Source organism: Kryptolebias marmoratus, linkage group LG3, assembly GCF_001649575.2.
Source record: "Kryptolebias marmoratus isolate JLee-2015 linkage group LG3, ASM164957v2, whole genome shotgun sequence".
NCBI lineage: Eukaryota > Metazoa > Chordata > Actinopteri > Cyprinodontiformes > Rivulidae > Kryptolebias > Kryptolebias marmoratus.
This window is the reverse complement of record NC_051432.1, coordinates 11,226,229-11,252,168: the sequence shown is the minus strand read 5'-3', so window position 1 is coordinate 11,252,168 and position 25,940 is coordinate 11,226,229. Positions and strand designations below refer to the sequence as shown.

General features: G+C 39.2%; 4 protein-coding genes across 5 annotated transcripts in view; 3 read left to right on the top strand and 1 right to left on the bottom strand.

Moving 5' to 3' along the window:
- Nucleotides 1-3,074, top strand: part of LOC108239320 (solute carrier family 22 member 7-like) — a 12,274-nt gene extending 9,200 nt beyond the window's left edge. Inside the window, exons 2-5 of the mRNA XM_025003739.1 lie at nucleotides 1,889-1,952; nucleotides 2,006-2,159; nucleotides 2,245-2,451; nucleotides 2,649-3,074. Coding sequence (XP_024859507.1) covers nucleotides 1,889-1,952; nucleotides 2,006-2,159; nucleotides 2,245-2,451; nucleotides 2,649-2,682 — 459 coding nt within the window. The 3' untranslated portion in view covers nucleotides 2,683-3,074. The remainder of the gene's footprint in view (nucleotides 1-1,888; nucleotides 1,953-2,005; nucleotides 2,160-2,244; nucleotides 2,452-2,648) is intronic.
- Nucleotides 3,075-4,123: 1,049 nt separating this feature from the next.
- Nucleotides 4,124-10,258, top strand: LOC108231318 (solute carrier family 22 member 7). Its single transcript, XM_017408284.2, has 10 exons — nucleotides 4,124-4,542; nucleotides 4,628-4,731; nucleotides 5,908-6,062; nucleotides 6,530-6,698; nucleotides 6,844-6,967; nucleotides 7,049-7,158; nucleotides 7,362-7,576; nucleotides 8,386-8,494; nucleotides 8,610-8,816; nucleotides 8,908-10,258. The coding sequence occupies exons 1-10, from the start codon at nucleotides 4,162-4,164 to the stop codon at nucleotides 8,948-8,950; spliced, it is 1,617 nt and encodes a 538-aa protein (XP_017263773.1). The 5' UTR covers nucleotides 4,124-4,161; the 3' UTR covers nucleotides 8,951-10,258.
- Nucleotides 10,259-11,869: 1,611 nt separating this feature from the next.
- LOC108249679 (solute carrier family 22 member 7) lies at nucleotides 11,870-15,501 on the top strand. The gene is made up of 9 exons (XM_017439256.3): nucleotides 11,870-12,360; nucleotides 12,476-12,579; nucleotides 12,785-12,939; nucleotides 13,146-13,314; nucleotides 13,936-14,059; nucleotides 14,174-14,283; nucleotides 14,396-14,610; nucleotides 14,703-14,811; nucleotides 14,994-15,501. The coding sequence occupies exons 1-9, from the start codon at nucleotides 11,980-11,982 to the stop codon at nucleotides 15,202-15,204; spliced, it is 1,578 nt and encodes a 525-aa protein (XP_017294745.1). The 5' UTR covers nucleotides 11,870-11,979; the 3' UTR covers nucleotides 15,205-15,501.
- An 878-nt stretch (nucleotides 15,502-16,379) lies between these two features.
- The window catches only part of LOC108231192 (pre-mRNA-splicing factor ATP-dependent RNA helicase DHX15), a 12,340-nt gene continuing 2,779 nt past the window's right edge, over nucleotides 16,380-25,940 (bottom strand). Inside the window, exons 1-14 of one of the 2 annotated variants that reach the window (XM_017408105.3) lie at nucleotides 25,355-25,525; nucleotides 22,888-23,230; nucleotides 22,579-22,772; nucleotides 22,316-22,475; nucleotides 22,009-22,227; nucleotides 21,750-21,917; nucleotides 21,561-21,647; nucleotides 21,178-21,327; nucleotides 20,693-20,801; nucleotides 20,409-20,600; nucleotides 18,053-18,175; nucleotides 17,240-17,430; nucleotides 16,964-17,133; nucleotides 16,380-16,855 (exon numbers count right to left, since the gene is read on the bottom strand). In XM_017408105.3, coding sequence (XP_017263594.1) covers nucleotides 16,738-16,855; nucleotides 16,964-17,133; nucleotides 17,240-17,430; nucleotides 18,053-18,175; nucleotides 20,409-20,600; nucleotides 20,693-20,801; nucleotides 21,178-21,327; nucleotides 21,561-21,647; nucleotides 21,750-21,917; nucleotides 22,009-22,227; nucleotides 22,316-22,475; nucleotides 22,579-22,772; nucleotides 22,888-23,230; nucleotides 25,355-25,419 — 2,289 coding nt within the window. In that variant the 5' untranslated portion in view covers nucleotides 25,420-25,525 and the 3' untranslated portion in view covers nucleotides 16,380-16,737. Of the gene's footprint in view, nucleotides 16,856-16,963; nucleotides 17,134-17,239; nucleotides 17,431-18,052; nucleotides 18,176-20,408; nucleotides 20,601-20,692; nucleotides 20,802-21,177; nucleotides 21,328-21,560; nucleotides 21,648-21,749; nucleotides 21,918-22,008; nucleotides 22,228-22,315; nucleotides 22,476-22,578; nucleotides 22,773-22,887; nucleotides 23,231-25,354; nucleotides 25,526-25,940 lie in introns of those variants that run through there. The other variant, XM_037974974.1, reaches the window with a different exon arrangement.

Sequence of the window (25,940 nt, the reverse complement as noted above, 5' to 3'; positions counted from 1 at the left end):
AAATAAACATTTGAAATATATGAGTTTGTATGTAATGTATGAATATAATATACAAGTTTCACTTTTTAAATGGAATTACTGAAATCAATCTACTTTTTCATGATATTCTAATTTTATGACCAGCACCTGTATATTCTTCCAACATGACACATTGTCTGAGGTCTTCATGAAATTTGAGATCATGATTTTGGCCTGCACAGTGGAGCAGTTGGTTAGCACTGTTGCCTCACAGCAAGAAGGTCACTGGTTCAAAACTCAACTGAAGTGTTTGTGCATGCAGGTTGTTCTACCTGTGCATACCTGGGTTTTGTCCTGATACTCCAGTTTTCTGCCACAAGCAATTTTAAGTTAGTCCTAGATGTGTGTGCAACTGTTTCTATGTGGCCCTGGGATGGACTGGACACCTGTCCAGAGTGTACCCTGCCTCTCTCCCAAAGATGGATCCTGTTCATAGCATTTGGTCTTAAAGGGAGGGGAGTACACCACTCCACTCTGACTCTCTCTTCTGCAAGTTGCACCCTTTCTGAGCCCAGTATTGCTCTGCCTATATGCACACTATGGAGCTGTGGTGCTGTATGAGGAAATCTGGAGTGGCAGAGACGTATGTTAGCCTGGTACAGGACATGCATGAGGACAGCAGGACAGTGGTTATGTGTGCTGTAGGAGGGACAGATAGCCTAAGTGTGGAGGTGGGAGTTCATCAAGGATTGGATCTGAGCCTCTTCGTGTTTGCTCTGGTGATGGACAGACTAACAGATCAGGTCAGACAGGAATCCCCATGGACTATGATGTTTGCAGATGAAATTGTGATCTGTGGCAAGAACAGGGAACAGGTGGAAGAGAACCTGGAGAGGTGGAGGAGTGCACTTGAAAGAAGGGGAATCAAAGTAAGTCATAGCAAGACAGAGTACCTGAGTGTGAATGAGAGGGGGAAGGTGGAACAGTGAGCCCACAAGGAGCAGAGGACAGAAAGGTGCAGGACTTCAAGTACTTAATGTCGACTGTCCAGGAAAACAGGGATGGACAGTTGGATGGAAGTAGGATGAAGTGGATGGAGAAAAGTTTCAGGAGTGATTCATGACAAAAGGGTGGCAGCAAAGGTCAAAGGAAAGCTTTACAAGACAGTGGTGAGAGCAGCTGTGTTTTATGGTTTGGAGACAATGGGACTGAGAAAAAGACAGGAGACAGAACTGGAAGTGGCAGAGCTGAAGATGTTGAGGTTCTCCTTGGGAGGGACAAGGATGGACAGGATTAGGAATGAGGTCATCAGAGGTACAGCACAGGTTGAACGGCTGGGAGATAAAGTTAGAGAGGCCAGACTGAGATGGTTTGGACATGTGCAGAGGAGGGACAGTGGGTATATTGGTAGAAGGGTGTTAGAGATGCAGGAAAAGGAAAAAGAGGACATATATGGACACAGTGGAAACATGGAGGTTCAGTAGTTGGAGTGAGGATTGAGTTAGATTAAGGAGGGCAATTCGCTGTGGCTATCTCTGAAGAGGGAAAAGTCGAAAGAAAAAGACTTATTCACAGAGTCTGTAATTTTTAAAAATGTAAGGGTTTGCAGTCGATGCACCAGGAAGAAGAAAACCAAAAACTAAATGAAGCAGAACAACGGCAAGCTGCTAGCTAGATTCTTCCTGTGTGACATACGGAGGACACAGTGACACCTTATACTTTTAAACAAGTTTTTTAAAAGTTTGAAATGGTAATTAACAGACTAATATTTGTTTTGTTTTTCTAGGTATGGCGTTGCATTTACATATTATGGGATAAGTTTAAACATCACAGGCTTTGGGATGAATCCATACCTCACACAGTTCATCTTTGCTTTAATTGAGATGCCGATGAAGATTGCTGTCTATTTCTGCTTGGAGAAACTCGGCAGAGTGAGATGGGAGCCTTGCTGTCCACCGGTCTCTGTCTCTTCATCAACATTTTTATCCCAGAAGGTAATTTTTCCTTTGTGTTTCACTTGATATTTATTATAAAAATGTCTTTTCAGACCTTTGGTTGTATTTTGGAAACTTTGAAAACATTTCTCCTCCAAACCAGTCAGTCATCCGTACAATTGTGGCAGTTCTTGGTAAATCCATGTCTGAGGCATCGTTCACAATAATTTTCCTCTACACAACTGAACTCTATCCTACAGTAGTGCGGTTAGTCAATGACTAACATCTGTAACCAATTTGATAATGTTTTATCAGATTGTGATGGCTTAAGTTGAAAATTGTCTTTTTCCAGGCAGAACGGTTTAGGCTATACCTCATTTTTGGCACGGCTGGGGGTGTCCATTTCACCTCTCGTTACCTTATTGGACGACGTGTGGCATCTTTTCCCAGCAGTCATTTACTGCGCGGTGGCAGTTGGCTCTGGTTTGGTTGCTTCACTACTGCCTGAAGCATTAAACACCCAGCTGCCAGAGTTAATTGAAGACATTGAGAAACCCAGGTAAAAATAAACATGACATATAATCCAATGTTAAACTATGGTTAAGGGTTAGCTAGTTACTAAATTCCTGTACTACAGAATAATCTGGTGTAAAAGGTTCAATTTCAGCACATTACATAGAAGGATAACTGTTTACAAATTGTTTTTTTGACAAATCAATGCATAATATAATGAGTAGCTTTTTATCTGTATCACAGGGCAAAATTAACAAGAAAAATGGAGACGGAATAAAAATGACAAAGACCATTCATTTTCTGTGCCAAACCTGTTCATGGTGAGGAGGACCCAATCTTTGGCAATCAGTGGATGAGAAGTGGAATATACCTTGGTCAGATCGACAGTCCATCACAGGAGGAGGACCATCTTAATTTTCTAAGAAAAACTGTTAATTCTGAAATAAAGAGCTGTACTGTTTTTAAGAACCGTTTGTTAAATGGTAAATTAAAGCTCAAAACAAAAAATTGGGGGTTGTCTGTTGTCACACTTTGGCTGAACTTAGAGAGTTTCCATATTGTTTTGTTATGATGGTGTAGGTTGTATCAGAGACTTCATTAATGGTTGTTCAATAATATGGCAACTTGTAAAGATTATACCCCACTGTTGTTGGTAATGTATGGAGGACCAAAACTAACATAATTAAAAATAAAAGCAGAAAGGTATATATTTTCTTTTTTGTTTTCTTTACACATGCGTTTTTGTCAAGTTGTTTATGTTTTGTTTTGCCTTTTTATAATACAAGTGTTTGCTCTTTTTACATTTCCTCGTCTTCTCTTTTTACTTTACCTATGCATTTCTGCCTCAATATGCAAATGAGGAGGGCTGCCTTCTTGGTCCAGCTCTTCTACTATTGGTCAATAAACAAGAAGGAGCAGGATTCATATGTAGATCAACTGTTCATGCCTGCGCTTTTGGCCGTTTCAGGAGAACGCCTCATTTGAGAGGAAGTGAAGTCGTAGAAGAGATGTCTCAGACAGCTGCAGAAGAGTGAATGCAAGTTGCTAGTTTAGCTGAAAGCAATACAGTCAGTGATGACTATTTATTGTTTCTCTTTCCAAACCCCCAGAGCGCAGAGGAGGCATGCTTTAATACTGCTCAAACCCTTGTGCGCTCCCTCGTGTGGGCGCGCCTGATCAGTTTTTGGCAGACCATCATTTTTCAGCACCACACCGTCCGTCCTTCTTTTAAATGGTGTGAGTTCGGGTACACCCTTACCCCTACCTTTAGCTGAAATGCTCTGGTGGTGGCTGGTTAGTCACTTTTTTGCCTCCACCCTAAAATCTGACCACTTTTTCTTCACCACGGCCACAGTCCTCTCTGTCCCACTCACTGAATTAACAGTGATAACATTGTGTTGCCACTCACACCGCTTTTTTTTATTTGTAATGCCACTACTGCGGCTCCCAAAAATTATATTTTTTCTGTTCTGCACCTCATTGATCAGCATATGAAATTCTGCTTCTGGAAAATTGATTTTCTTCGCTCTTTTATCTGTGGTTGCCTTTTTTTTTTTGGAAAAAAAAAAAATAGTAACTTATCTACAGTTGAATGAGTCTAGTTGTTAGCACATCATCACTGATTAAATTATCTCCCACCTTTGCTAACTATTACCTAGAAGTTATAGACAGAGAAAAAAAAGATTTGTTGCCCCTTTCTTTAGCAGTTGTGTGATGGTTTCTGTCATTCTCAGCTGCTCCTTCATTTACCAGCAGAATGAAGTTTGACAATGTGCTGGCAGAGATTGATGGCTTTGGGAAATTTCAAATAGGAATTCTGCTCTTGCTGGTAATTCCTCGTATAACTTTGTCATTTAACTTCCTGCTAAATAATTTCATTGCGGCTATTCCCTCTCACCACTGTGACATCAGCTCTCTGGATGATGGAGGAATATTTAGGAATTTGTCTGAGCAGGAGAAGCTTGTTGTTAGCATCCCAATTCAGCAGGATGGGAGTCTGAGCTCCTGCCGGATGTTTGCAGAACCTCAATATCACCTGCTGTTTAACTCTACCAACACTACTGACCTACACACAGTGCCATGCCAGCATGGATGGAAATATGACAACACCACCTTCAAAACCACTCTCGCCACTGAGGTAAGTTCTCTGAATACTTTATTTTTATAAATGAGGATCAGCAGTTTTATATCCAACTTTTCTGTTCTCTGTGTTTCTCTCATAGTGGGATCTGGTTTGTGAAAAGAAAAGCATGAACAGAGCAACAGCAACCATCTTCTTCATGGGGGTCATGGCTGGAGCAGCAGCCTTGGGCTATCTCAGCGACAGGTGTGGAAGCCTGTCTGATCAAATTCTGTATTCTTCTACTTTGATTTATTTGAATATGCAAAATTGATGCATTATTTGTAATTTAAACTATGACTAATCAACTAAAATTATGCTAGTGTCTCACTAGGCTACAACTGGGACAAGTCGGAGACACAAAGTTGCAAGAAAATACACAAATTTTCCCTTGGAATCAGAATGAACAACATGTTAACAGTAGTTGAGGGGTTTGCATAGATATTATGAAAAAGTACAGCTCTAGCACTCTAGATTTTCAGAAACCAAATTGAGAAGGGTTTGAATCACATTTCAGATGCCTACAACAACTCTGTGATTATCTTGAGAAAACATTTGTTGCTGAATTTTTAAAACATGTTCATAATTTCTGCAAAACAAGAATGAGGCACAGCGACTGAGGAAAGAGGAAATTAAAAACCTTTGCAAAATTGTTAAGACATCTTTAAAAACTCCTCATTTGTGGTTTGTTGCATCCCAGTGAGATACTATAGATTATATACACTCAGCGACCACTTTGTTTGATGCACCTAGATAGTACCAGGTTGGACCCTCTCTGGACTCTAATAGAACCTGTGTCACAAAGAATTAAGGCAGTTCTGTGCCTTCAGTTCCATTTGAATCCAGTGAAATGACACCCATTTGCTTTAAGGTTGGACATATTGCATGTTCAGAGATGGTTTTCCCTGAGATGGTTGGAATGAGGGGTGTTTTGAGCTACTGTTGTCTTTCTGTCATCTCAAACCAGTCTGTCCATTTTCCTCTGACCTCTGAGATTAACAAAGCTTTTTTTGACCACACAAATGCAGCTCACTGGATATTTTCTCCTTTTTGGACCATTCTCTTAAACCTTAGTGATGGTTGTGTTTAAAAACCCCAGTAGATCAACAGTTTTTGAAATAAATCCCTTAAATCCCTGTTCTTCCCCATTCTGATAACTAGTTTGAAATTCAGCAAATTGTCTACACTGCATCTACATGCTTAAAGGCATTAGGTTGCTGCCATGTGATTGGCTGATTAGATGAACAAGTGTACCTAATAAATTGGCCAGTGAGTGTAAATATATATATATATATAATTATGCAGAATTATTCATCATTCTGTGATTATCATTAAGTATTTATAAGCATAACAATAATAACACCTGTTAATTTTCTGTTGCAGGTTTGGCCGAAAAATAACACTTCTGGTGTCCTACATAATAATTGCAGTCTTTGGTTTTGCAAGTGCTTTCTCCTATAATTTTTCCATGTTTGCTGCCATGAGGTTTTTTACTGGATTTGGGCTTTCTGGATTAAGCATAGTCTCTTATGTTCTTTGTAAGTTATGATGTTTCTATTACATTTGGAAAGTTCATTTAACTGTTGGAAGTTTAAAGCTGTCTTTGCTGAAGTGACACATCCTGTGTCATCATGTATCCAAGACCTGCTGAAGCTGAAAAAGCTAGGTCTGCTGGAGCTTTAATCTCAGGCTAATGTCGGTTATCCCTTTGACCTCTACTAGAGGAAATCTTGAATTTTCCTCCAATGTTTCCTCATAAAACAGCCCTTTAGATATAGCTAAATTAGGTGCTTTTTTGCTTCAATTCCAAGAGGTGGAGACAGCTTGCTACTTTCCAGCTTTGAACAAATATCGCAGGCTTAGGCCACCTGATGTCTGAAAAGCTTCATCTGACCTATTCAACAGAGATAAGGGGGTCTTTTTTATACAAGTGTTGTGCTTCAGTATTGTTCTGTTCTGCAGATTTTAGGGCCTCTTTTGGGTTTCATCTTTCTTTTCTTTACAGGTATTGAATGGATGGACATCAAACATCGAACCGAGGCAACTGTTTTAATGAGCCTGGATTGGAGTTTTTCAACTTCTTTATTACCTGCTGTGGCCTATTTGGTGAATGACTGGAGGTATCTGACTGCCACTGTGATCACACCAGTGTTAGTAGCCATGATCTCCTGGTGGTAAGGAGAAGAGTTTTCCTGAGATTTTACTTTTATGCTCATTTTTCTATTAAAGACTAGTTTTAATGAAGCAGTTGTGTGACTACATTTAAAATATATTTATTTAAAATATTATGTGCCATTGTCCATCAAACTTCTGTTTCAGGTGGGTCCCTGAGTCTGCCAGATGGTTGATAAGTAATGGAAAAGTGAACAGTGCTCATTTTTATCTAAGTAAGTGTGCCAAATTCAACGGTAGAGAGGAGTTCATGGCTGACCTGAAGCCTGAGGTAAAGCCTTTACAAATTCATCAAGTCATTACAGCTGCAAATCTCAGTTTTTCTGATCAATATTTTGTTTTTAATCTCCAGGTTTTGTCCAAAATAATAATTGTAGAGGATGAAAATAGAAAATATTCCTTTGTGGATCTCATACGGACCCCCAACATGAGACAACTGGCTCTTCTTACTGGCATATTGTGGTGTGTGTCATTTTTAATTTAAAAAATTCAGCAGAAGTACAAGACAATTCAGAAGTGTTATTGCTGTGGTTAGAAACAGCTACTTGACACACTAATTTAAAATCTTTTATTACTTAGGATAGAGACATAGCCAAAAAAACTACTATTGGCTAAATGCTTCAACTTCTTGAAACAAATGCTTTTTTTTCCACTCCTGTGCACAGGTTTGCAGTGGCCTGTACCTATTATGGAATCAGTTTGAACATTGAAGGATTTGGCAGGAACATTTATCTCACACAGTTCATCTACGGCATATCAGAAGTTCCAGCAAAACTCTTCATTATTTTCTTTCTGAACAAAATAGGCCGAAGGCTGACTCAGTCTGGAGCACTTTTCTTGACTGGACTGTGTATATTTTGCAGCATGCTTACTCCTCGAGGTAAAACTGATCCGTTCAAGTTTGTCTTGCTTTCAACAAGGAAGTTTAAAGCTATAACCACATTAGGGGTTGCTCAGATTTTGTGAAGCAGGTGTCGGTGGAAAGGTTAAGAATAGTTAATGTCCAAACCTGTTTCAGAGAGATTTTTGAACAACCTCGGTTCTGAGAAAACCTTTATTTTGAACAGACTGACAAGCTAAAGACTAGTCAGAGTGTGGAGGAGATCAAAGTGGATTGATGTCCTTTTAAAATAAACTTGTATTCCCAAAAATGTCAGAAAAGATCATACAGATACAACTTTATAAATCAGAAACCACTACACTCAGTTTTGAATTACATGATTAATCAGACATTTTTTGGATATGTGTGCAAGAAGTGCCTGAGGCTGCAACAGAAGTGCTACAGCTAGCTGCTGCTCACCCTATTTGTGCTAGCAAATAACCTTAAAGTTCTATGTAAATAACTGTGTAATGTTACATAACACTCAACCTCAGTTGGTCGTGGCCCACATCAGACCAGCTGTTACCTCATGAATCTGCTAAGAATTAAACTCTGTTTCTCCAAAAGGAGATCATTAAAGAGCTATCTGCAACAGGTAAGTTATTAATTGTTCTTTACTTTTCCATGGAACCCAACTTCAAAATATCTGAGCTTTTGCTTTGACATGTGACAAGCACAATTAAATCTTTTTGGCCTAGAAGAAAAGCATTTCTCTGGTTTAACTACCAACATTGGATTAAATTAAGATAACACTTCTATAATCATGATAACCAAACATTTCCAAACCTAAAATAACTTTTTCTTTTCAGATCAGGGGACCGCACGGACTGCTTTAGGAGCTCTAGGCAAGATGTTTGGAGAGGCAGCTTTTACGACTGTGTACCTGTACACGGTAGAGCTTTACCCAACAGTGATGAGGTCAGAAAAATAGGTGTTTCATATGTTGTTTACACATTTTAAACCTTGTTTTCTGAATAACTATCATTTCCAGACATGAAGAAATTACAGTAAGATGTTGTGTTTTGTTACACAGGCAAAACGGATTAGGTTATTGCTCCTTCATAGCCCGTACAGGTGTGGCTGTATCGCCTCTGATTATGATTCTTGAAGACACCTGGAGCTACCTGCCTGGTACTCTTTTCACTCTGTTAGCTTTATCTGCAACACTGACAACTTTTTTTCTACCTGAGACTGCAAACATCCGTCTGCCAGAAACCATCGAGGATGTGGAACAGACAAGGTTTGATGCCACCACTTATTTTTTAACTACTTAGAAAAATCACAAGTGACAACTTGACATCAAATAATGTAAATGTCTTTCTGTTTTACAGAAGGCGATCAAACCGCACATCTGATGAGAAATCCACTCTGTAATGATTGTTTGGAGCAGCAACAACTATTTTAGGAGCCATTATGGGCTGACAGTACAATTTTTACAAATTTATAAGTACGTTTAATGTTTACTTTCTGAAAGTTACATTGAAATCTGTCTAGTGGTACATGAAATATTTTGCTTACAGCCAAACATAGATAGAGACAAAATCAATTATTACCTACTTTTTGACTTTGGGCAGTGGGCGATAAAGATATTGGACAAAGAATGTTGAACATGGAGCTGCTAGGGAGGAAAAAGAGGAGCAAGATCACAAAAAAGGTTCAGAAATGAAGAAGGAAATGGCAAAGGTTAATGTGGATGTAGGGCTAGGGCAGGGGTGGGCATTCCTGGTCCTCGAGGGCCGCCGTCCTGCATGTGCTGCATCTGCTCCAACACACCTGATTCGAATCAATGGGTTATTATGAAGAAGTGATTTAAGCACTGAATCAGGTGTGTTGGAACAGGGAAACAAGGAAAACATGCAGGACAGCGGCGCTCGAGGACAAGGAATGCCCACCCCTGGGCTAGAGTAAGATGGAGGCACGGAATCTGCAACAAGCCCTGAAGGAAGGAGTCAAAACAAAAAGAAAAAAGGAAATATGCCTCATAATGTTTATTAGATGCACATAAATAGCACTGTCTCTTTTCTTCACAAAAAAAAGAGTTGGATGCTTCACAGCCTGAAACATCCAAGAGTACCTACAAAGTCAGGTAATAATTTGACAGTTCTAAAGTAAACAGTCATTCATTTCTGAAGCATGACTCAGAACAATTCAGGATAATTTTTGACCACATTTTTGATTTAGAATTTGAGGTGGAGAAAAGATTTCAAAGACAGAGATGGACCCTTAGGACGAGATTGTTACATTGTTCCATGTGTCGATGGAGGCTCCTGGTTGTTTTGTAGTTTTCCCACTTTATACCTCCTCCTTATACTCTCCGGTTACTTATTCAACCTTAAATCAGCTGTCATCTGAAATTGTGTGTCTGCAGCCCACTTTATTTTCATTTCTAACTAGAAGCACTTGGAAGGCACAAACCATTATATAAAAAATAGTACGTACAACGAGATCTTAAGGCAGTTACAAAAAGACAACTTTGTCAGACAGCTCTTTAAAGAATTTTTTTAAAGTGACCAAAACTGCAAAAGTACAAAGTGGCATAAGTCTAAAATAACCAGCATCCATAAACAGAAAGTGAATTTGTATATGTCTGAATTCACTGAACACTGTTGTGTTTCTGTGTTTTGTAAAAAAAAACATTATTCTGAATCAATAAATGCTCAACATTCATTCATGTAACCAACAGCTTTGTGTTTGAGGTCCTGATTTCCTCCACTTTATTCTGGAAAATGTGGGCAATTGTTTGAAGTAACTTTAAAAAGGTATCACATGGCAGTGCAGTTCTGATGACTGGCAGACAGGATGAACTGTAAACAAAACATTTAAACATTAAATGAAATCCCTTTTTTGAGGTTGAAAAAGTTAGACAGAACATTTAAGTCTAAGCATCTGTTTTAGTCATCTGTAATAATAATTTATGAAATTAATCACTCTTACACTGACCACCTTGAAGTTTTGTGATCAGTTATTTCACATTTACACATTTTCCACCAATATGTTATCTGTTAAACGTTTGGTATTAACTTTGACCACCACACTCCAAGACAATCACAGCAGAGGTTTGGATTTGTCTTCACTTTTAACAACTTTTTTTTTTTAAGTTTAACATAAGATATGGCTGAACACATCGACCAGTAGTGACCATTCATCCAACCAACAGCTCTTCTATTATAGAAAAATGGCAAAAAATGGGATTTATAACACCATATGGTATGGTATGATATGATACTCTTTGTTTAGCAGAAGGAGTGAGCACCCTAACTCAAAGAGCTTATAAGATATCAGTCTTAAATGAGATATATTCTTCCAAAATGACACATTTTCTGAGGTCTTCATGAAATTTGAGATCATGATTTTGGCCTGCACAGTGGAGCAGTTGGTTAGCACTGTTGCCTCACAGCAAGAAGGTCACTGGTTCAAAACTCAACTGAAGTGTTTGTGCATGCAGGTTGTTCTACCTGTGCATACCTGGATTTTGTCCTGATACTCCAGTTTTCTGCCACAAGCAATTTTAAGTTAGTCCTAGATGTGTGTGCAACTGTTTCTATGTGACCCTGGGATGGACTGGATACCTGTCCAGGGTGTACCCTGCCTCTCTCCTAAAGATGGATCCTGATCCTGATCCTCAGGTAGGATGGATGGTTCTGTCAAAATACAGTAAAAGTGCAAAAACACTTTGTTTTACCCTGTTTTTGCAGTCATGTTCATAGCATTTGGTCTTAAAGGGTGAGGAGTACACCACTCCACTCTGACTCTCTCTTCTGCAAGGTGCACCCCTTCTGAGCCCAGTATTGCTCTGCCTATATGCACGCTATAACTAGATCTGAAATGATACTCAATAGTCCTTATGGAACATTGTACTGTGTACTTATACAAAACTACTTGACTGGTGTTTTTATTCCCAATACTTGCATTTTGTAGCCATCTGGCCATAAAAAAAGTTCAGAATTATCCATTTTTATTGGCACAGTCTCTTTACAGTCTGATGTTGAACTGGTCTGTTGGATAAAATACTGGCAGGTGATGGATGAGTCACAAATCATGTAATTTCTCCATAACATATGAGGCTTTGCAAACCAATATATCTGGAAAAAGGCAAAAGAAACATCCTCCAAAGTGATCATTCCACATTATATCAAGTGCTGTAACACAATCAGTACATGAACACCTTGCTTTATAGCTACAAACAAGCAAGTTATTTGTGTGGTTATGTGAGGTAAAATATTAACTCAATTTATCTATAATCTGGCAGGTAGTTGGTTAATCAAATACCAAAGGTTGTTCTGTCTGGGAAAAGATTCATACTGTGGTTTACTTTTTAGTATACAGGCATAGGTACAAAAGGACAATTTCTGTGTTTTTGTTCATCTCGACGGACAACATATTGCTGTCATTCGGAGACCACAATGAGGTTTGAGAATGTTCTTACTGATATTAATGGCTTTGGAAGATTTCAGATAATGATCATTGCAATCAACTTCCTGGGTCGCTTCACACTCCCCTGCCATTTCATGCTGAATAATTTTGTTGCGGCGGTGCCTGCTCACCACTGTGACACCAGCTCTCTGGATGATGACGTGGTTTTCATGAACTTATCCCAGAAACAAAAACTCATTGTTAGCATTCCAGTGCAGCAGGATGGGAGTCTGAGCTCCTGTCAAATGTTCACTGAGCCTCAGTATCATCTGCTCTTCAACTCCTCCAACATTGCTGATGTGCCCACTACGCTGTGCAACAATGGATGGGTGTACGATAATGCAACCTTCAGCTCTACTATAACCTCAGAGGTGATCTCAAAACATTCTTTGTTTCAAACCAAATTACCATGTAATTAAGCCTTGTGAACTATTTTGCTTTTAAAGTCAATACCTAAAGTGTCTTTTTGTTCTTTTTTTCTTGAAGTGGGACCTGGTGTGTCATAGACGAGGCAAAAATAAAGCAACAGCTACCATCTTCTTCGTTGGAGTCATGTTTGGAGCCATGTGCTTTGGAAGTCTAAGTGACAGGTATCGCAGCTTTTGAGTTAAAACTTAAAAAATTTTCATTTGCCCATCATATCGCCAAACTGAGGTTGCGTTTAAAGAGCTACCTACAACAGTTAAGATAATAATTGTCCATCATCTTTTGACTAAAACCTACTTCGAAATACTTGAACTATCTCAGCCTTTAAGTAATTAAATGCAGGTAAAGTGTGTGACTGTGATTCCGTAGGTTTGGTCGAAGGATCATGCTGCTGGTGTCGAACGTGTCTGGATTGCTGTTCGCCATTGCATCTGCTTTTTCAACAACCTACGAGATGTTTGCAGTGCTGAGGTTCTTCACAGGCTTTTGCATCACTGGCATCGTCATCGTCTCAACAGTCCTCAGTAATTCTTTTCCATCCTGTCTGGTTATGCATTCTTTAATACAGCTCATATTATAGTGAGCTCACATCAGAAATCCAAGCAAACAAATACGGCTCTTTTTCTTCAGAAATGAAACCCGTATTAAAGTTTTGAAATGAAAGCTTTTGTCTTCATGATTTGGTCACATCAGTTGGATTCTTTCAATGTAACTGGTTTCCTCTCTGCAGGTGTGGAGTGGGTTGACATTGAGCACAGGAAAATGGTGGGAGTTATTGATAGCTTGTCCTGGACATTTGGAAACGCCATATTTCCAGCCATTGCCTACTTTGTGACTGACTGGAGGAGGCTGATAGTTTATGTTTCATCACCTTTAATCTTGTCCATCATCATTTGGAGGTATGACTCAACGACCTGGATGAACTAATATCTAACAGAAGACTTGTAAATGAAACAGAAGTCCTTTACTCAAAGGAGATGTAAAAGGCATACTATATGGTATATCATTGGTAATAGCTGATAATGGCTTTCAGATAAAATATTAGCACAATTAATATTCCACTTTATTAGAGATTTGGTGTTTGCTGCCCAGTTATTTTCTGTAAATCAACAATTGACCAAAAAGAATTGGAAAATATCCTGATGGGGACAAAAAAGTCAATAAAAAATCAAATACGAGTTCATATTTTGGGTGACTGGTTAACTATTTTCTAGGTAGTCATAAAGCAGTTTAGTTGAAAACCTTAGAACCATTCAATAAGAGAAGGTTGTAGCCATTTTTCACCCTACTGTGTACCAAAACGTGTTTTCTGCTATATTCAGGATTAAAGAAATGTAATTTTGAAACCACTCATTTTAAACTTTGTAACCGCTGAATCATGCTTACAAATAAAAAGTGGCACAGAAAGAAAGGAAAACTCTGACATTAAATGTTTTTGAGCACACACAGACGTCATCTTGGGTGAGGACAAATTTGAATTCTGCTGTACTAAAAACAAACGTCTCTGTGTTTAACATCAGATGGATGCCTGAGTCGGCGAGGTGGCTCATCACCAACGGAAAACTAGAGCAGGCTCAGACGTATCTGAAGAAATGTGCTGAGATGAATCGCACAGAAGACTTCATTCAGACGCTTAAAACAGAGGTTGGATATGTCAGATGATCAAGTCAACAGAACAGAAAAGCTGGCTTTGATTTACAGTAATTCTTTTTAAATAACATGGTTTTAAGAATGACGCTGTTTGGCCCTTTTTTTCAGACATTGTCCACTATTGTGGTGACAGAGAAGAGAGACAGAACCTACTCCTACTTTGACTTGATAAGAACACCAAAGATGAGGAAACTGGCCCTGCGTACTGGTTTATTATGGTCTGTATAGCCTATGCATTCCGTCCTAATGAGCAGAAGTTAGAAATGATCATTTCTCATAATCCTAAAACTGAGCTAAATATTTATTGTGTCTCATAATTTCTGTGCCTAGGCTTTTTATAGCAACTACATTTTATGGCATCAGCTTCAACATCACGGGCTTTGGCCTCAACATCTACCTCACTCAGTTTACCTATGCTTTAATCGAGCTGCCAGCCAAAGTGTCCGTTTACTATTTACTGGATAAAATAGGCAGACGGAGCACTGAGATGGGATCTCTGCTGTTGGCTGGCCTCTGTCTTGGAGTCAACATTGTGATACCCAAAGGTAGGAACCTGAAGACATTTGGGGGGAAAAAAATACCAAAATATGGGACAATCAAAAAAAGTAAATACGTCATGTAGATATTTTTGTGTCAGATATGTCTGTCGCCAGAACGGTTGTTGCTGTTGTTGGAAAAGGGTTTTCGTCAGCCTCTTTTGGAACTGTTGTGCTGTACAGTTCTGAGCTGTATCCGACTGTGGTCAGGTAAGGACATGCAATGAAGTCTTTGGCCTTTACAGATTCTTTCACTGTATTCAGGACATAGAAGAGAAATTCCAATTGTACCTTTTTCCTACATTAAGAAGATATACTGCACTTTACTGAAGGAAAACCCTCAAGATTAGTCTCTTGTGTGTTTAGGAGTTTTGCATTTCTTCGTGTTTCAGGCAAAATGGAATGGGCTACAACTCCTTCATGGCTCGGTTCGGTGTCGCCATGGCTCCTTTGATCCTTTTGCTGGACGGGGTCTGGAAGGAACTGCCGCAGGTGGTCTTGTGCTTCACGGCCGTGCTCGGGGGAATGGTGGCAAGAACGCTGTCGGAGACACGCAACAGGTGCTTGCCAGAGACCATAGAGGACATTGAACAGAACTGGTAGCAGAAGTGGTCACTGAGATGAGTTCAGCCTAGTAAATTTTAATTAAATGACCAAAGTGCAAATTTTAAGCATTGACGGGGTGATTTTTGTATAGTTTAATGTGGAGAATACCTCGTGATAGTTCAGGTATTTTAAAATGGGGTTCTGTGAAAAGGTTAGGAACAATTAATATGTTACCTGTTGCAGATAGCTCTTTGAATGACCTCAGATTGGACAAAAAGCATATTTCTGACCAGATTGATGAGCTAAAACTAAAGTGGATTTCTGTTGTCCTTAACCAACTATCAGGAAAACTTTAAAAGCAGTTCATGCAAATGCTATTTTATAGACCTTTAAATGTGCAAACTGCAGCAGCAGCTAGCTGGAGGAACTGTGTAATGCAAAATTAAACCGCCATAAAATTGTTCAGATTCAGAGTCATTTTAGGATGGCAGCAATCCACTTTTGGTCTTGGTCTGCTCGGACTAGCCGTTAGCTTGTCAATTAAACAGTTTCTTTAAACTGAGGTCAATCCAAAAACTATTTACAACAGATATCCATTGTTCATAATCTTTCCATAGAACCCAACTTCAAAAGATTTGAACTATGTCCAATTATTTGGGAGAGTTGGCTGAAATATTTATTTTCAGTTTGTCTTTAACAGTATTTTGAAAGACTTAAGTTGATGTAAGACAGATGTTGTCAACCATTTATGAGTCTTAACTCCAATCTCTGTGACTCCACCCCCCCTTTTTTCCCCATCTTGTTTTTCCTTTTAACCTATAACTTTTGTTGTCCTCGAAGGTTTAATCATTTACTGTAAACTGGAAGTCTCCACAAAATAAAGAGTTATAAACAATATGTTTAACTATATTGTTAAATACATGAACGTGTTTGAAACTCTTGTTCTCTGGAGATTAAAATGACAAAAACTGAAGCAACATTTTGTCTGAACAGTAGATGGTATCGGAAGCTGAGGTCAATGTTTATACAAGTGACACAAGTTGGAGTTTAACAAACTTGTGAGAAAACATAAAAAAATATACATTAAATTAAAACATGTGCAGGAAAAACAAAAAAGAAGTAGTAGAAGATTGATAAACCATTTCAAAAGAAGACAGTTCTACATGTAAGCAATTTTTAAAGACCTCCACTAGTATTACACTATTTTTGCAATAACAGACTTCACTAATTTGTTTATAAACAAAAATAAAGTCAAAGCTCCTTTATTAAAGAAACAAAGCAAGCACAGATTTTGTTATGGCTCCAAACTGATGGAAATCCAACCACATCTAAATGACCTCTTCCTGATCATCGCTTTTGAAAGAAAAAAAAAAAAAATCATAATAGCTGGGTCTAACAACTGCTGCTGAGATTTCTTCTGATATTATAACACCTACTTACAGAAATGACATTGATGGGAAAAGAAAAAACAAACAAACAAACAAATTGTAAAAATCAAAAAGCCAACTGTTTAACATTAAGATACAGTGATACAGAAAGACCTAAAACTATAATATGCGGTTGTTTTTCAGGACACTTCTTGTCTATTGTTTAGTACTGAGAATACTCTTTGCTCTCCAGCTTGGCAACAATTCGCTCCAGCTGTCGTTTAGCTTCACATTGTGGAAAGTTACTCATGTCATAGTACTGGGCTGCGATCTTCACCAGCCTAAAACACAAAGAGGACATGAACAAGCTTGTTAGTAGGACGAAAGCATCAAAGCCTAATTCTTTAGGTTAACATAAGTGTATTACTTTAAAACATCTGGATGCTTACCACTCTGGCTTGATGTCTGTGCAAGTGCGGATGTAGTTCTTGGTGGTGAGGACAAACTCATTGTAGAGCACCCACTCAGGCTTGTGGTCCAGGACGGTAGATGGGTGCAGCTGGACCACTTGGTTGTCTTTGACGGTGAGGTAATGGCCTGTGCGCTCCAAATGAGCAACCTGCAAGAACGACAGAAGGAATGGGTTGAAATATTTGCGAGCAGCGACCGGCATTAGCCTACAAAATGTCACTGGTGAGAGTTTTAAAACCGTCAGATCAGCTCACCTGCATGAAGAAGCCGGTGCAGAGCGCCCGGCGGATGTTGATGTAGTAATCTCTGCTGGTGAACTCTGTGCTTCGCCGAGGCAAGCTGAAGCGGTCCATGATCCTGGACAGCTGCTGACGCACGTTGTCAGCAGACATCAGGGAACGGTAGTTGACAAAGTTGTCATAGCACCACTGGTTAGACTCGTGGTCTGGGAAAGAGAGGACAAGGGTTTAAATGTGGATCACTCTGCCTCTCAAGCCTCTGGAGTTATTTTATAGTAAAATTAAAGCTGCACTAATTGTTTCATGCTGAGGCTGGAACGCAGGACTTTCCTTATAAAGGTCATATCTAAAGCATCGTTACAGGAATGTGGCCTTAAACTGGACCTAACACCCAACTTAGTTTCCAGATTTATTCCAACATTAGCTCCAGTCTCATCACTTTATTTGGTGAAAGCTAATTAAATTTTCCTCAATCAGAAAACAATATTTTAAGCTGACAGATGTGTACCCATGACACGATCATTCACAACATCTCCAGAGCAATTCATCTCACAAGGCTCCAACGCCACGCGTTTGCAGAGGAGACACAAAAGTTGTGAGCTGTTGGTGCTGGCATGTTTTTAGGGTTTATGTCATTTTGATAAATAGAAGCTCGAATCATAACATTTTCAAAGTGATTGCGTTTCACAAGAACTTTGACTAAAACAGAAACCCATTCTGTGTGTCAGATTAGTTCAGCCAGTGCCATCTGCCATCCTCAAATCGGTCAAAACAAGACGAGGAGAAAAAAAAAAGAAGAAAAGAAAGAAAGCTCAGACTGATACTCACTTTGTTTGAAGGCATGGTAGACGTTGAGCAGCGTCAAGTGGTCTCCGTCAATGTGAGCGAACCTCATCTTGGACTCATCTGCTGCCTTCTTAGCCTCCGTGGGCCGAACAAAACACTGTGGGACTAAACAAGGTTGGTATGGGCCCCAACAAAGCCGCCCATAGGGATGAGTCAAACATTCACAGAAACATGGAGCAAAGCCTATGATGCTAGGGCACTTGACACTGCGTTGGGACAGGGCAGGACCACAGTCTCTATCAAAGTGTGTGTGTGTGTAGGGTTGGGGGGAGGGGGGACTGCAGGCTTTTCTCATGGTCATTTCCAACAGTAATGGCTACTAGCTGGTAGAGAAGGGGGCTCATTTAACCACATCTGTAAAACAAGAGTTTTCACACAACTACAAAGTGTTAAAAACACCAGCAGGAGTCACAGATTTTACCTTTTTCTTCCAAATTACACATGACAGCTCTAACAAAGCGATAATTCCGATTTAAAATAATATTATTTTAATATAAAACATTCTAAAACATTAAATAAAAATGAAATAATTTAAGTGGTGCCTGCCCTATCCGCAGGTTGGTGATCATTTATTTTTGCTAGGAAAAAAAAGGGAGGTACCAAAAACAAACAAAACCCTAAAACTGACCGTCTATATTTGAAAACTTTGCCATTTAACTAAAGATGTCCAGAAAAGTATCCAAACTGAGTCTGCACCGAGGATTAAAGTGATTTATTTTAGTATTATTTTAACTAAAAAGGTGCAGCGCATTTGTCAGAAATGTCACGTAGATTATGTTGTACTTTATCACAGCAAGAAGCAACTGTTTGTTTGAACATATACATATATTTTATTTATTTATTTATTTTTCCAATCAGAAAATGATTTTATAAAAGAAAGATTAGTCAAATATGCCTGTGAGGATTAATTGTAGTTAATTTCAGAGTTCTACTAAGGTCGGCTTTCAAACGATGTCGCTCATATCTGACATTTCTACACAGAGTTTCGACACATTTTCCAATTCAAAATACTTTGCCAGAGTCCAATTGTCAAAACATTTTACGACTTAGAGTCATTTTCATTTATACCAAGGCATATATTAACACAACATACAGAGTTCATACAGTGGTTTAATCATAGCAGTGAACACGTGTGAAATTATATTACCCTAAAGAAGATTATATCAAAAATAGGAAATGAAATGCACACCCGCAGTGCATGCTGTCTTATCTGAATAGACAATAAAAAAAAAAACGGCTGTAAGATCTATAAAACTACAATCATGACCGAATGTTAACTCGCCCACTTCTTTTTGTACAAAGACAAACAACAACAGTTCTGCTTCACGTATCAGATTTAAATCCCAATACCATCAAAATATTCTTACAATTTAAAGATATGTGCCAATAATGAAGTTGTTTACCAATGTATTTAGTCATGCTTGTCCTCTGGCATCCATTGGGGGGTGCTGCAACACCCCTACTTCCCACAGCCTTGATCTTAATTATTTGCGTGATCATGTGAATTTACTGGATGTGAAAAGACTTACTGGCTTTATAGTGTAGTTTAAGAAGAAACTACTGACTGAAATATGTAATTTTTTTTTTACTTTATGTTATTTTGGAGAAAACATTACATGTTGAAGATATTTTTTTTGCCATGGCAAAGGGGTTTTTTTTGTCTAGACTTGACACATTTTGATCATCCCAGCATGCAAATCTAGGGCTTCCTGCATGGACCTGTATAAGCTTGTTAACAACAAGGATATAATCTCTGTTCTCCATTTCACTTTCTGGATGTTGGGAACCCCAGTTTGTAAAAAGGAACAAAAACAAATGTTAATTGCAGGAGCTACATTCATTTTTTTTAAACAGTGTAATACACCCTGCTCTTTTGTACAACTTCTAAAAATTTTTAGTTTTACTTTTTAAGAAAACGCAAATAGTAACAAAGTCTAGAAACAATAATAATTTTCATATTCTGAAAAAAAAATCCATATTTTAAAGACTGTTTAAGAACCGTGTTTATATCTTAATTAAACTATAACCATAGTTATTTCTCCGTGTTCACCAATTTTAGGAAAACATTTTAGGTTTGTAAACAAGTGCGGCAACATCTTGTTTAGATGAAAAGACAATATGAAGATTTCTTTATGCCCCTACATCCATCAGGTTTTCACTGGAGTAGACTGCTCATCGTTAGCTGTAGCAGGGTAGGTGTAAAACTTTCTAAGAGAACAAAAGTATTTTTAATTATCCTCTGAACAATCTACATTTCTTGAGAGATTATAATTTTATTGAGCTCAAGAAACTTGTCCTAGAGTAGGAAGGAAGATGTCAGCCCAGTCCTGGGCATTACCTGACAGCATGGCAGTGATGGAGAGGATCTCATTGGAGCAGTTAAACTCGCAGCTCGCAATGACCATCTTCGCCAGCTGAGGGTCCAGAGGAAACTCTGCCATCATGGAGCCCAGCTCCGTCAGGTCACCGTCATCGTTGAGAGCTGCCAGATAATTCAGCAGCTCGAGGGCTCTCATCAGCGTCTCGGGAGCTGCGGCGAGGAGTGAGCCAGCAGTCAGGGTGACCAGCGAGTCGACAAACACAAAACTTACAAATCCTTCTAGCCGATGCGGAAAGACTCACCCGGTGGATCCATGAAGTCAAAGTGGACAAGATCGTCGATACCCAGCTTTTTCAGCTGCAGCACAACAGATCCCAAGTTGGACCGCAGGATCTCAGGATAAGTGTTATCCTGGAGAGGCAGAAATATGATGTTAAACTACAAACAAACTATATGATACAGGATCACAATAACTGCCATATTACTCACAAAGAGCACAACTGAAACACTAAACTAGCACAAAATATGCAGCAATGAACAAACAATGATAAGAATATATGCTGTTTTTAATAAATCACTTCATAACAAGCCGGTGCATTTAAACGAACCGTTTCTAATCACCTATGAATCAATTCCACTTGTTAAATTGTGTAATTATGACTCACTTTGACATAGCCATTTCAGACTGATGAGCCTGATAACTTTTACCTTCCCCTACTTTCCTCAGTTAGATGAAACAAAACGACGCGCACGCTTAGAGGAACTTTGTGCTTCTGTTGCCACTTGCCTGCATCTCTGTTTTATACGCTTTCTCTGTGTAGAGGCGGAAACATTTCCCTGGACGTGTTCTGCCGGCTCGACCTGCCCTCTGCTGGGCAGAAGCTTTACTGATGGCCGTGACCAGCAAAGACTCCACTCTGATACGAGGATTGTATACCTGGACACACATTTAAATTCACATTTTAGTTTAAAAAAAAACAACAAACAAACAAAAACAATCTTAAAGTATATACTTGTGTCCACTGCGATGAGAAGAAAGGCAACACCCCAAAAAACATCACTCAAGCTATTAAATCTAAAACTACAGTCATTATGTTACAATAAAATGTGAGATAACATCTTCAACAATTAACAAATGACATGGAATGTGTTCAAAGACTTTTCGCTCACCTTCTGTTTGGCAAACCCAGGATCAATGACAAACACGACACCATCGATTGTTAGAGAAGTCTCAGCGATATTTGTAGAAACGACGACCTGACAGAAAAGCAACAAGCTGTCAAATACTTATTCTGACAGATCAGAATGAAAAATAACTGAAATTTATCCAATTTCACCTGATCTTTTAACGAAACATACCTTTCTCCCTATTGCACCGTTTGGCTTCCTCGGAGGTGGCGGCTCAAAGATCCTCTGCTGCTGCTGTGGGGGCAGTGTGGAATACAGTGGAATGATTTTGATGTCTCCGACTTCGGTACCGAGGTCATCGACCTCACGCTTGATTCGCTTGCAGGCCTCATCAATTTCCTGACAAAAGAAAAAAAAAAGAGAGAAACTTTTTAAGGAAATGAACACTGTGGTTTCAAGAAGAACTACAAAGTGATGGAACATATTTTACCTCCTGGCCCGTGAGGAACAAAAGGCAGTCTCCCTCGTCCTCCTCACACATATGAATCTGGATGACGGTGCGAATTGCTGCCTCAAGGTAGTCCCGCTCTGGCTCAGGGGTGTAAAAGATTTCTACAGGATGTGTGCGCCCAGGAATAGTCAGCAGAGGGCAGTTATCAAAGTACACCTGGAACTTCCCAGCATCCAGTGTGGCACTCATGACAATCACCTGAGGACAATCATTTCACAGATTAACAACACAGCTGCATAGTTTAACCTCACTGGTGACAAAGATACTGCAGTGAAGGAAAAATTACCTTCAAATCTGGTCTTTGACGGACCACTTCTTTTAGCACGCCCATCAAGATATCTGTAGCAAGAGTTCGCTCGTGAGCCTCGTCCAGAATGATTACACCGTATCGTTCCAGCAGAGGATCATTCATAGCCTCTCTCAATAACATACCGTCTGTCATGTACCTGAAAAAGTATCAGTGACACTTAAATAAACTGGAGCGTCCTCCTTAACAATTTGTTTAACTGCTCTGCCATTTAAATACAGTCATTATGCAGCAACCCTTACTTTAGTATAGTCTTAGCAGAACTACAGTCCTCAAATCGGATGGAGTAGCCAACTTCCTGTCCAAGCATGACATCCATTTCATCTGCCACCCTTTGAGCCACACTCATAGCAGCCACCCTCCTCGGCTGAGTACAAGCTACTGCCCGCTTTGGACCAGGCAGGGCCCTCACCATGTCCACGCACCACTGTGGGATCTGCAGGTTAAAACAACAAGAATCAGCTATGAGCAGTTCTTTTAAAGATGCAATGGCAGCTTGCTGTAACTCAAGACATATTAGGATCATAACTCCAACTCCTGGCGGGTCGTACCTGTGTAGTCTTCCCAGAGCCCGTCTCTCCCACAAGGACGAAGCTCTGATGACGTGTAATGATATCATTAAAGCTCTCTTTGTACTCCCACACCGGGAGCTGTAACCTCTTCTTCAGGATCTCGTAGTAGCGCGGCGTGTGTGGCAGGTTGGTGAAAGGGTTGATCTGCTGCTGAATCGCCATCTGCTTGAGAGGAGGTAAGCCCATCACAGGTGTTGTGCTGTTAGAGGGAGTGGCAGAAGGTTTCGAGTCCCTTTCCCGGTCTCTGTCCCTGTCTCGGTCTCTGTCTCGATCCCGGTCCCTGGAAAGACCCTCACGGTCTCTGTCACGGTCCCTGTCTCTCCTGAAGGCAGAAGCACAGTAAGTCATCAAAATCACTTTTAATGTTAAAATCGATTTTATTCACACAAGTGTTGATTTTCTATAAATAACTTAAAACTGAGCAAGCGTAATATTTATAGAAAAAAGATTGTCACACATCATGAACGGCAAAGATAGGATGGCTTTTTATGTTTTTGACAGGTAAACAATAAGGGTCTGCTCTTTACCATTTAAATAAAATGCCTTAACAGCAGCGTGTAGATTTTCTGATATTTAGCACTTATTTTGTTTGTTTTTTCAGTCTTTCTGAACTTGCTAAGAAGATGAAACACTCAATTTCATATTTTTTGATAATATAAGGATGGCACTAAAAGCTAACTTGAACTACATTAAGTGATGTGAAGCATTCATATTTGTTTGGCCTACATACGTCACACATCGCCAGGTACTTTGTCACAAAAAAAGTGCAAGTGATTTATTCAGCTGTGTTTTAGTCTCTCACACCTCTTACAGATCCCAAATGCAGTGCATTGGACAGCAACAGGTAACGAAATTTATTAATGAGGCACAGAAACGAGACAGTGGACTGTCACAGCAGCAATCTGGACAAGGAGGGAAATATTACAAGGGGGCAGCACACGACTCACTGGTTAGCAGCAGATGAACTTTCACACCAAAACAAAGACCAGACAAATTTAACTAAACAAATGTGTCTAAAACACTGTCATATTAATTACATACTGTGATCAATCTGAGAAAAAAACAACAACCACCACCAAGCAGTCCTGATTTCGCTCATCTATCCAGGTAGAAAAATCTAACAGGTCCTCTGGACGGGTTCTTCTTAGTTGACAGGTTTCGTTTTTTTATCCAAAAGAATTCTTCAGCAACCAAGCAGCGTTACATCTTCACGTGCCGACTTCAGAACTGACACTGAACAGAAGTGGTTCAAATTGGCATACTCCCTCAGAAAAACTTCAACGAAAACTGTCCAATTCACACAAATTCATCTTTTACAAAAGTAAAGGACATTAATCTGTCCCATTATTTTCTTTTGGCTAACATTTTGGACATGGTGACACACTGGACACTACCATGTTACAATATTAAGGATGTTATTATTAAGGATTTTTGAGCTGCTGCTTCAGAGCACAGCAATCAATATCAAGGCACAAAAACAGCTTTTTCCTCTCAGTTCTAGCTTAAGAATCAATTTAGCAGCCCTGAAAGTTTCAGCAAGTTAAACATTACTATCAGGGTGAAAATAATGTAAACTGCTTTGTATTTATTCTTCCTATATGTACTTTTGGGTTACATGTGAATTTCTCGCTACAACTCACTTGCGGTAAATAATGCTATCTTGCACATAAGAAATTTACACAAATCGTGTACATTCTCTACTATACAGTCATTTAAACTGTAAATATGTTACTCTTATGTATGTTACAAGAGATCATCCATCCCCATGTTTTAAGCAGCACTAAGTCCCTAAAGCCAAAAGTAAACATGCTCTGTCCTACGGTGCGGCCTATAGACACTTAGCTTTTACTTACTTCTTAATTGTGTTAAACTGTGTTACTGTAAACACATGCAAGTACTGAGAGTTTCGAAAAGCCCCTGTGTGTGCAAGCATACCTGGCAAGTTGTCTGCAGCGGTCTTGATTGAAACTGTTTCCAATGACAAGCGGTGCGCAGGTTTTCACTAAATTACCTGCCCTTTTTTTGTTTGAACTAGCTAGCGCAACGCTATGAACGGAATCGGATCTGATTTTATGATGTTATACAACTCACAGAACCAAATCACAGCACTTAAAATTTGCGGCAAGGTCGAGACAAATGAGGCAAGTTGTAAACCACCGTTAGAGGGATGTTAGCATCTGGCTAAGTCACCATTAGCCCCGCACGTGCAGTTAACGTCGATCAGGCGTTTGGGAGCTAATAATCAGCAGCACTCACTATGTAACTAGTATTTATAACTACGCGTCCGTGGTCTGCTCAGATGCCGATAAGAAGCACCCCCTAAATAAGATATACATTTTCAACAGCGAAGGTTATTTTGTTTCGGCTCTTGCTACTTGTTAGCTAATATTTAGCTTTGTAGCTACCTCGTTTAAAGCCCATAAACAAACGTCGAAGCTTCGCTTACCCATCAGATCTCTTCTTACTAGAGGAATAGTCATCACCCAAATCCAAACGGTGTCTTTTGGACATATTTAGGGGAAAATGTAGTTTGTCTTTTTCAACCAACACAATCAATGCAGACGGGCAAAATGCAGCTATCTGGGTTTCCTGATTCCAGTTCTAAGTGTGTGTTCGCTTTACATTTTGTGTTTACAGGCTGCGACAGCGCCACCTACTGGCCCGGAGGCTGTGCTGACACAAAGCCAGCACCAAGTATGCTTGTTTTCCTTATCTTTTATTTTTCTCTTCAACAGAATAATTTGAGGTTATGTGAAATCTCGTTGCTGTTGTTAAAATGTAAATAATGCAATATTATTCGAACTAACACTACATTGTAGTCTGTTTATTTAAAAAAAATACGTTTATGTAATAAGATGCTCATTTTTGCTTATACAGGTGCTGGTCATAAAATTAGAATATCATGAAAAAGTAGATTGATTTCAGTAATTCTATTTAAAAAGTGAAACTTGTATATTATATTCATACATTACATACAAACTCATATATTTCAAATGTTTATTTCGTTTAATTTTGATGATTACAAATGACAA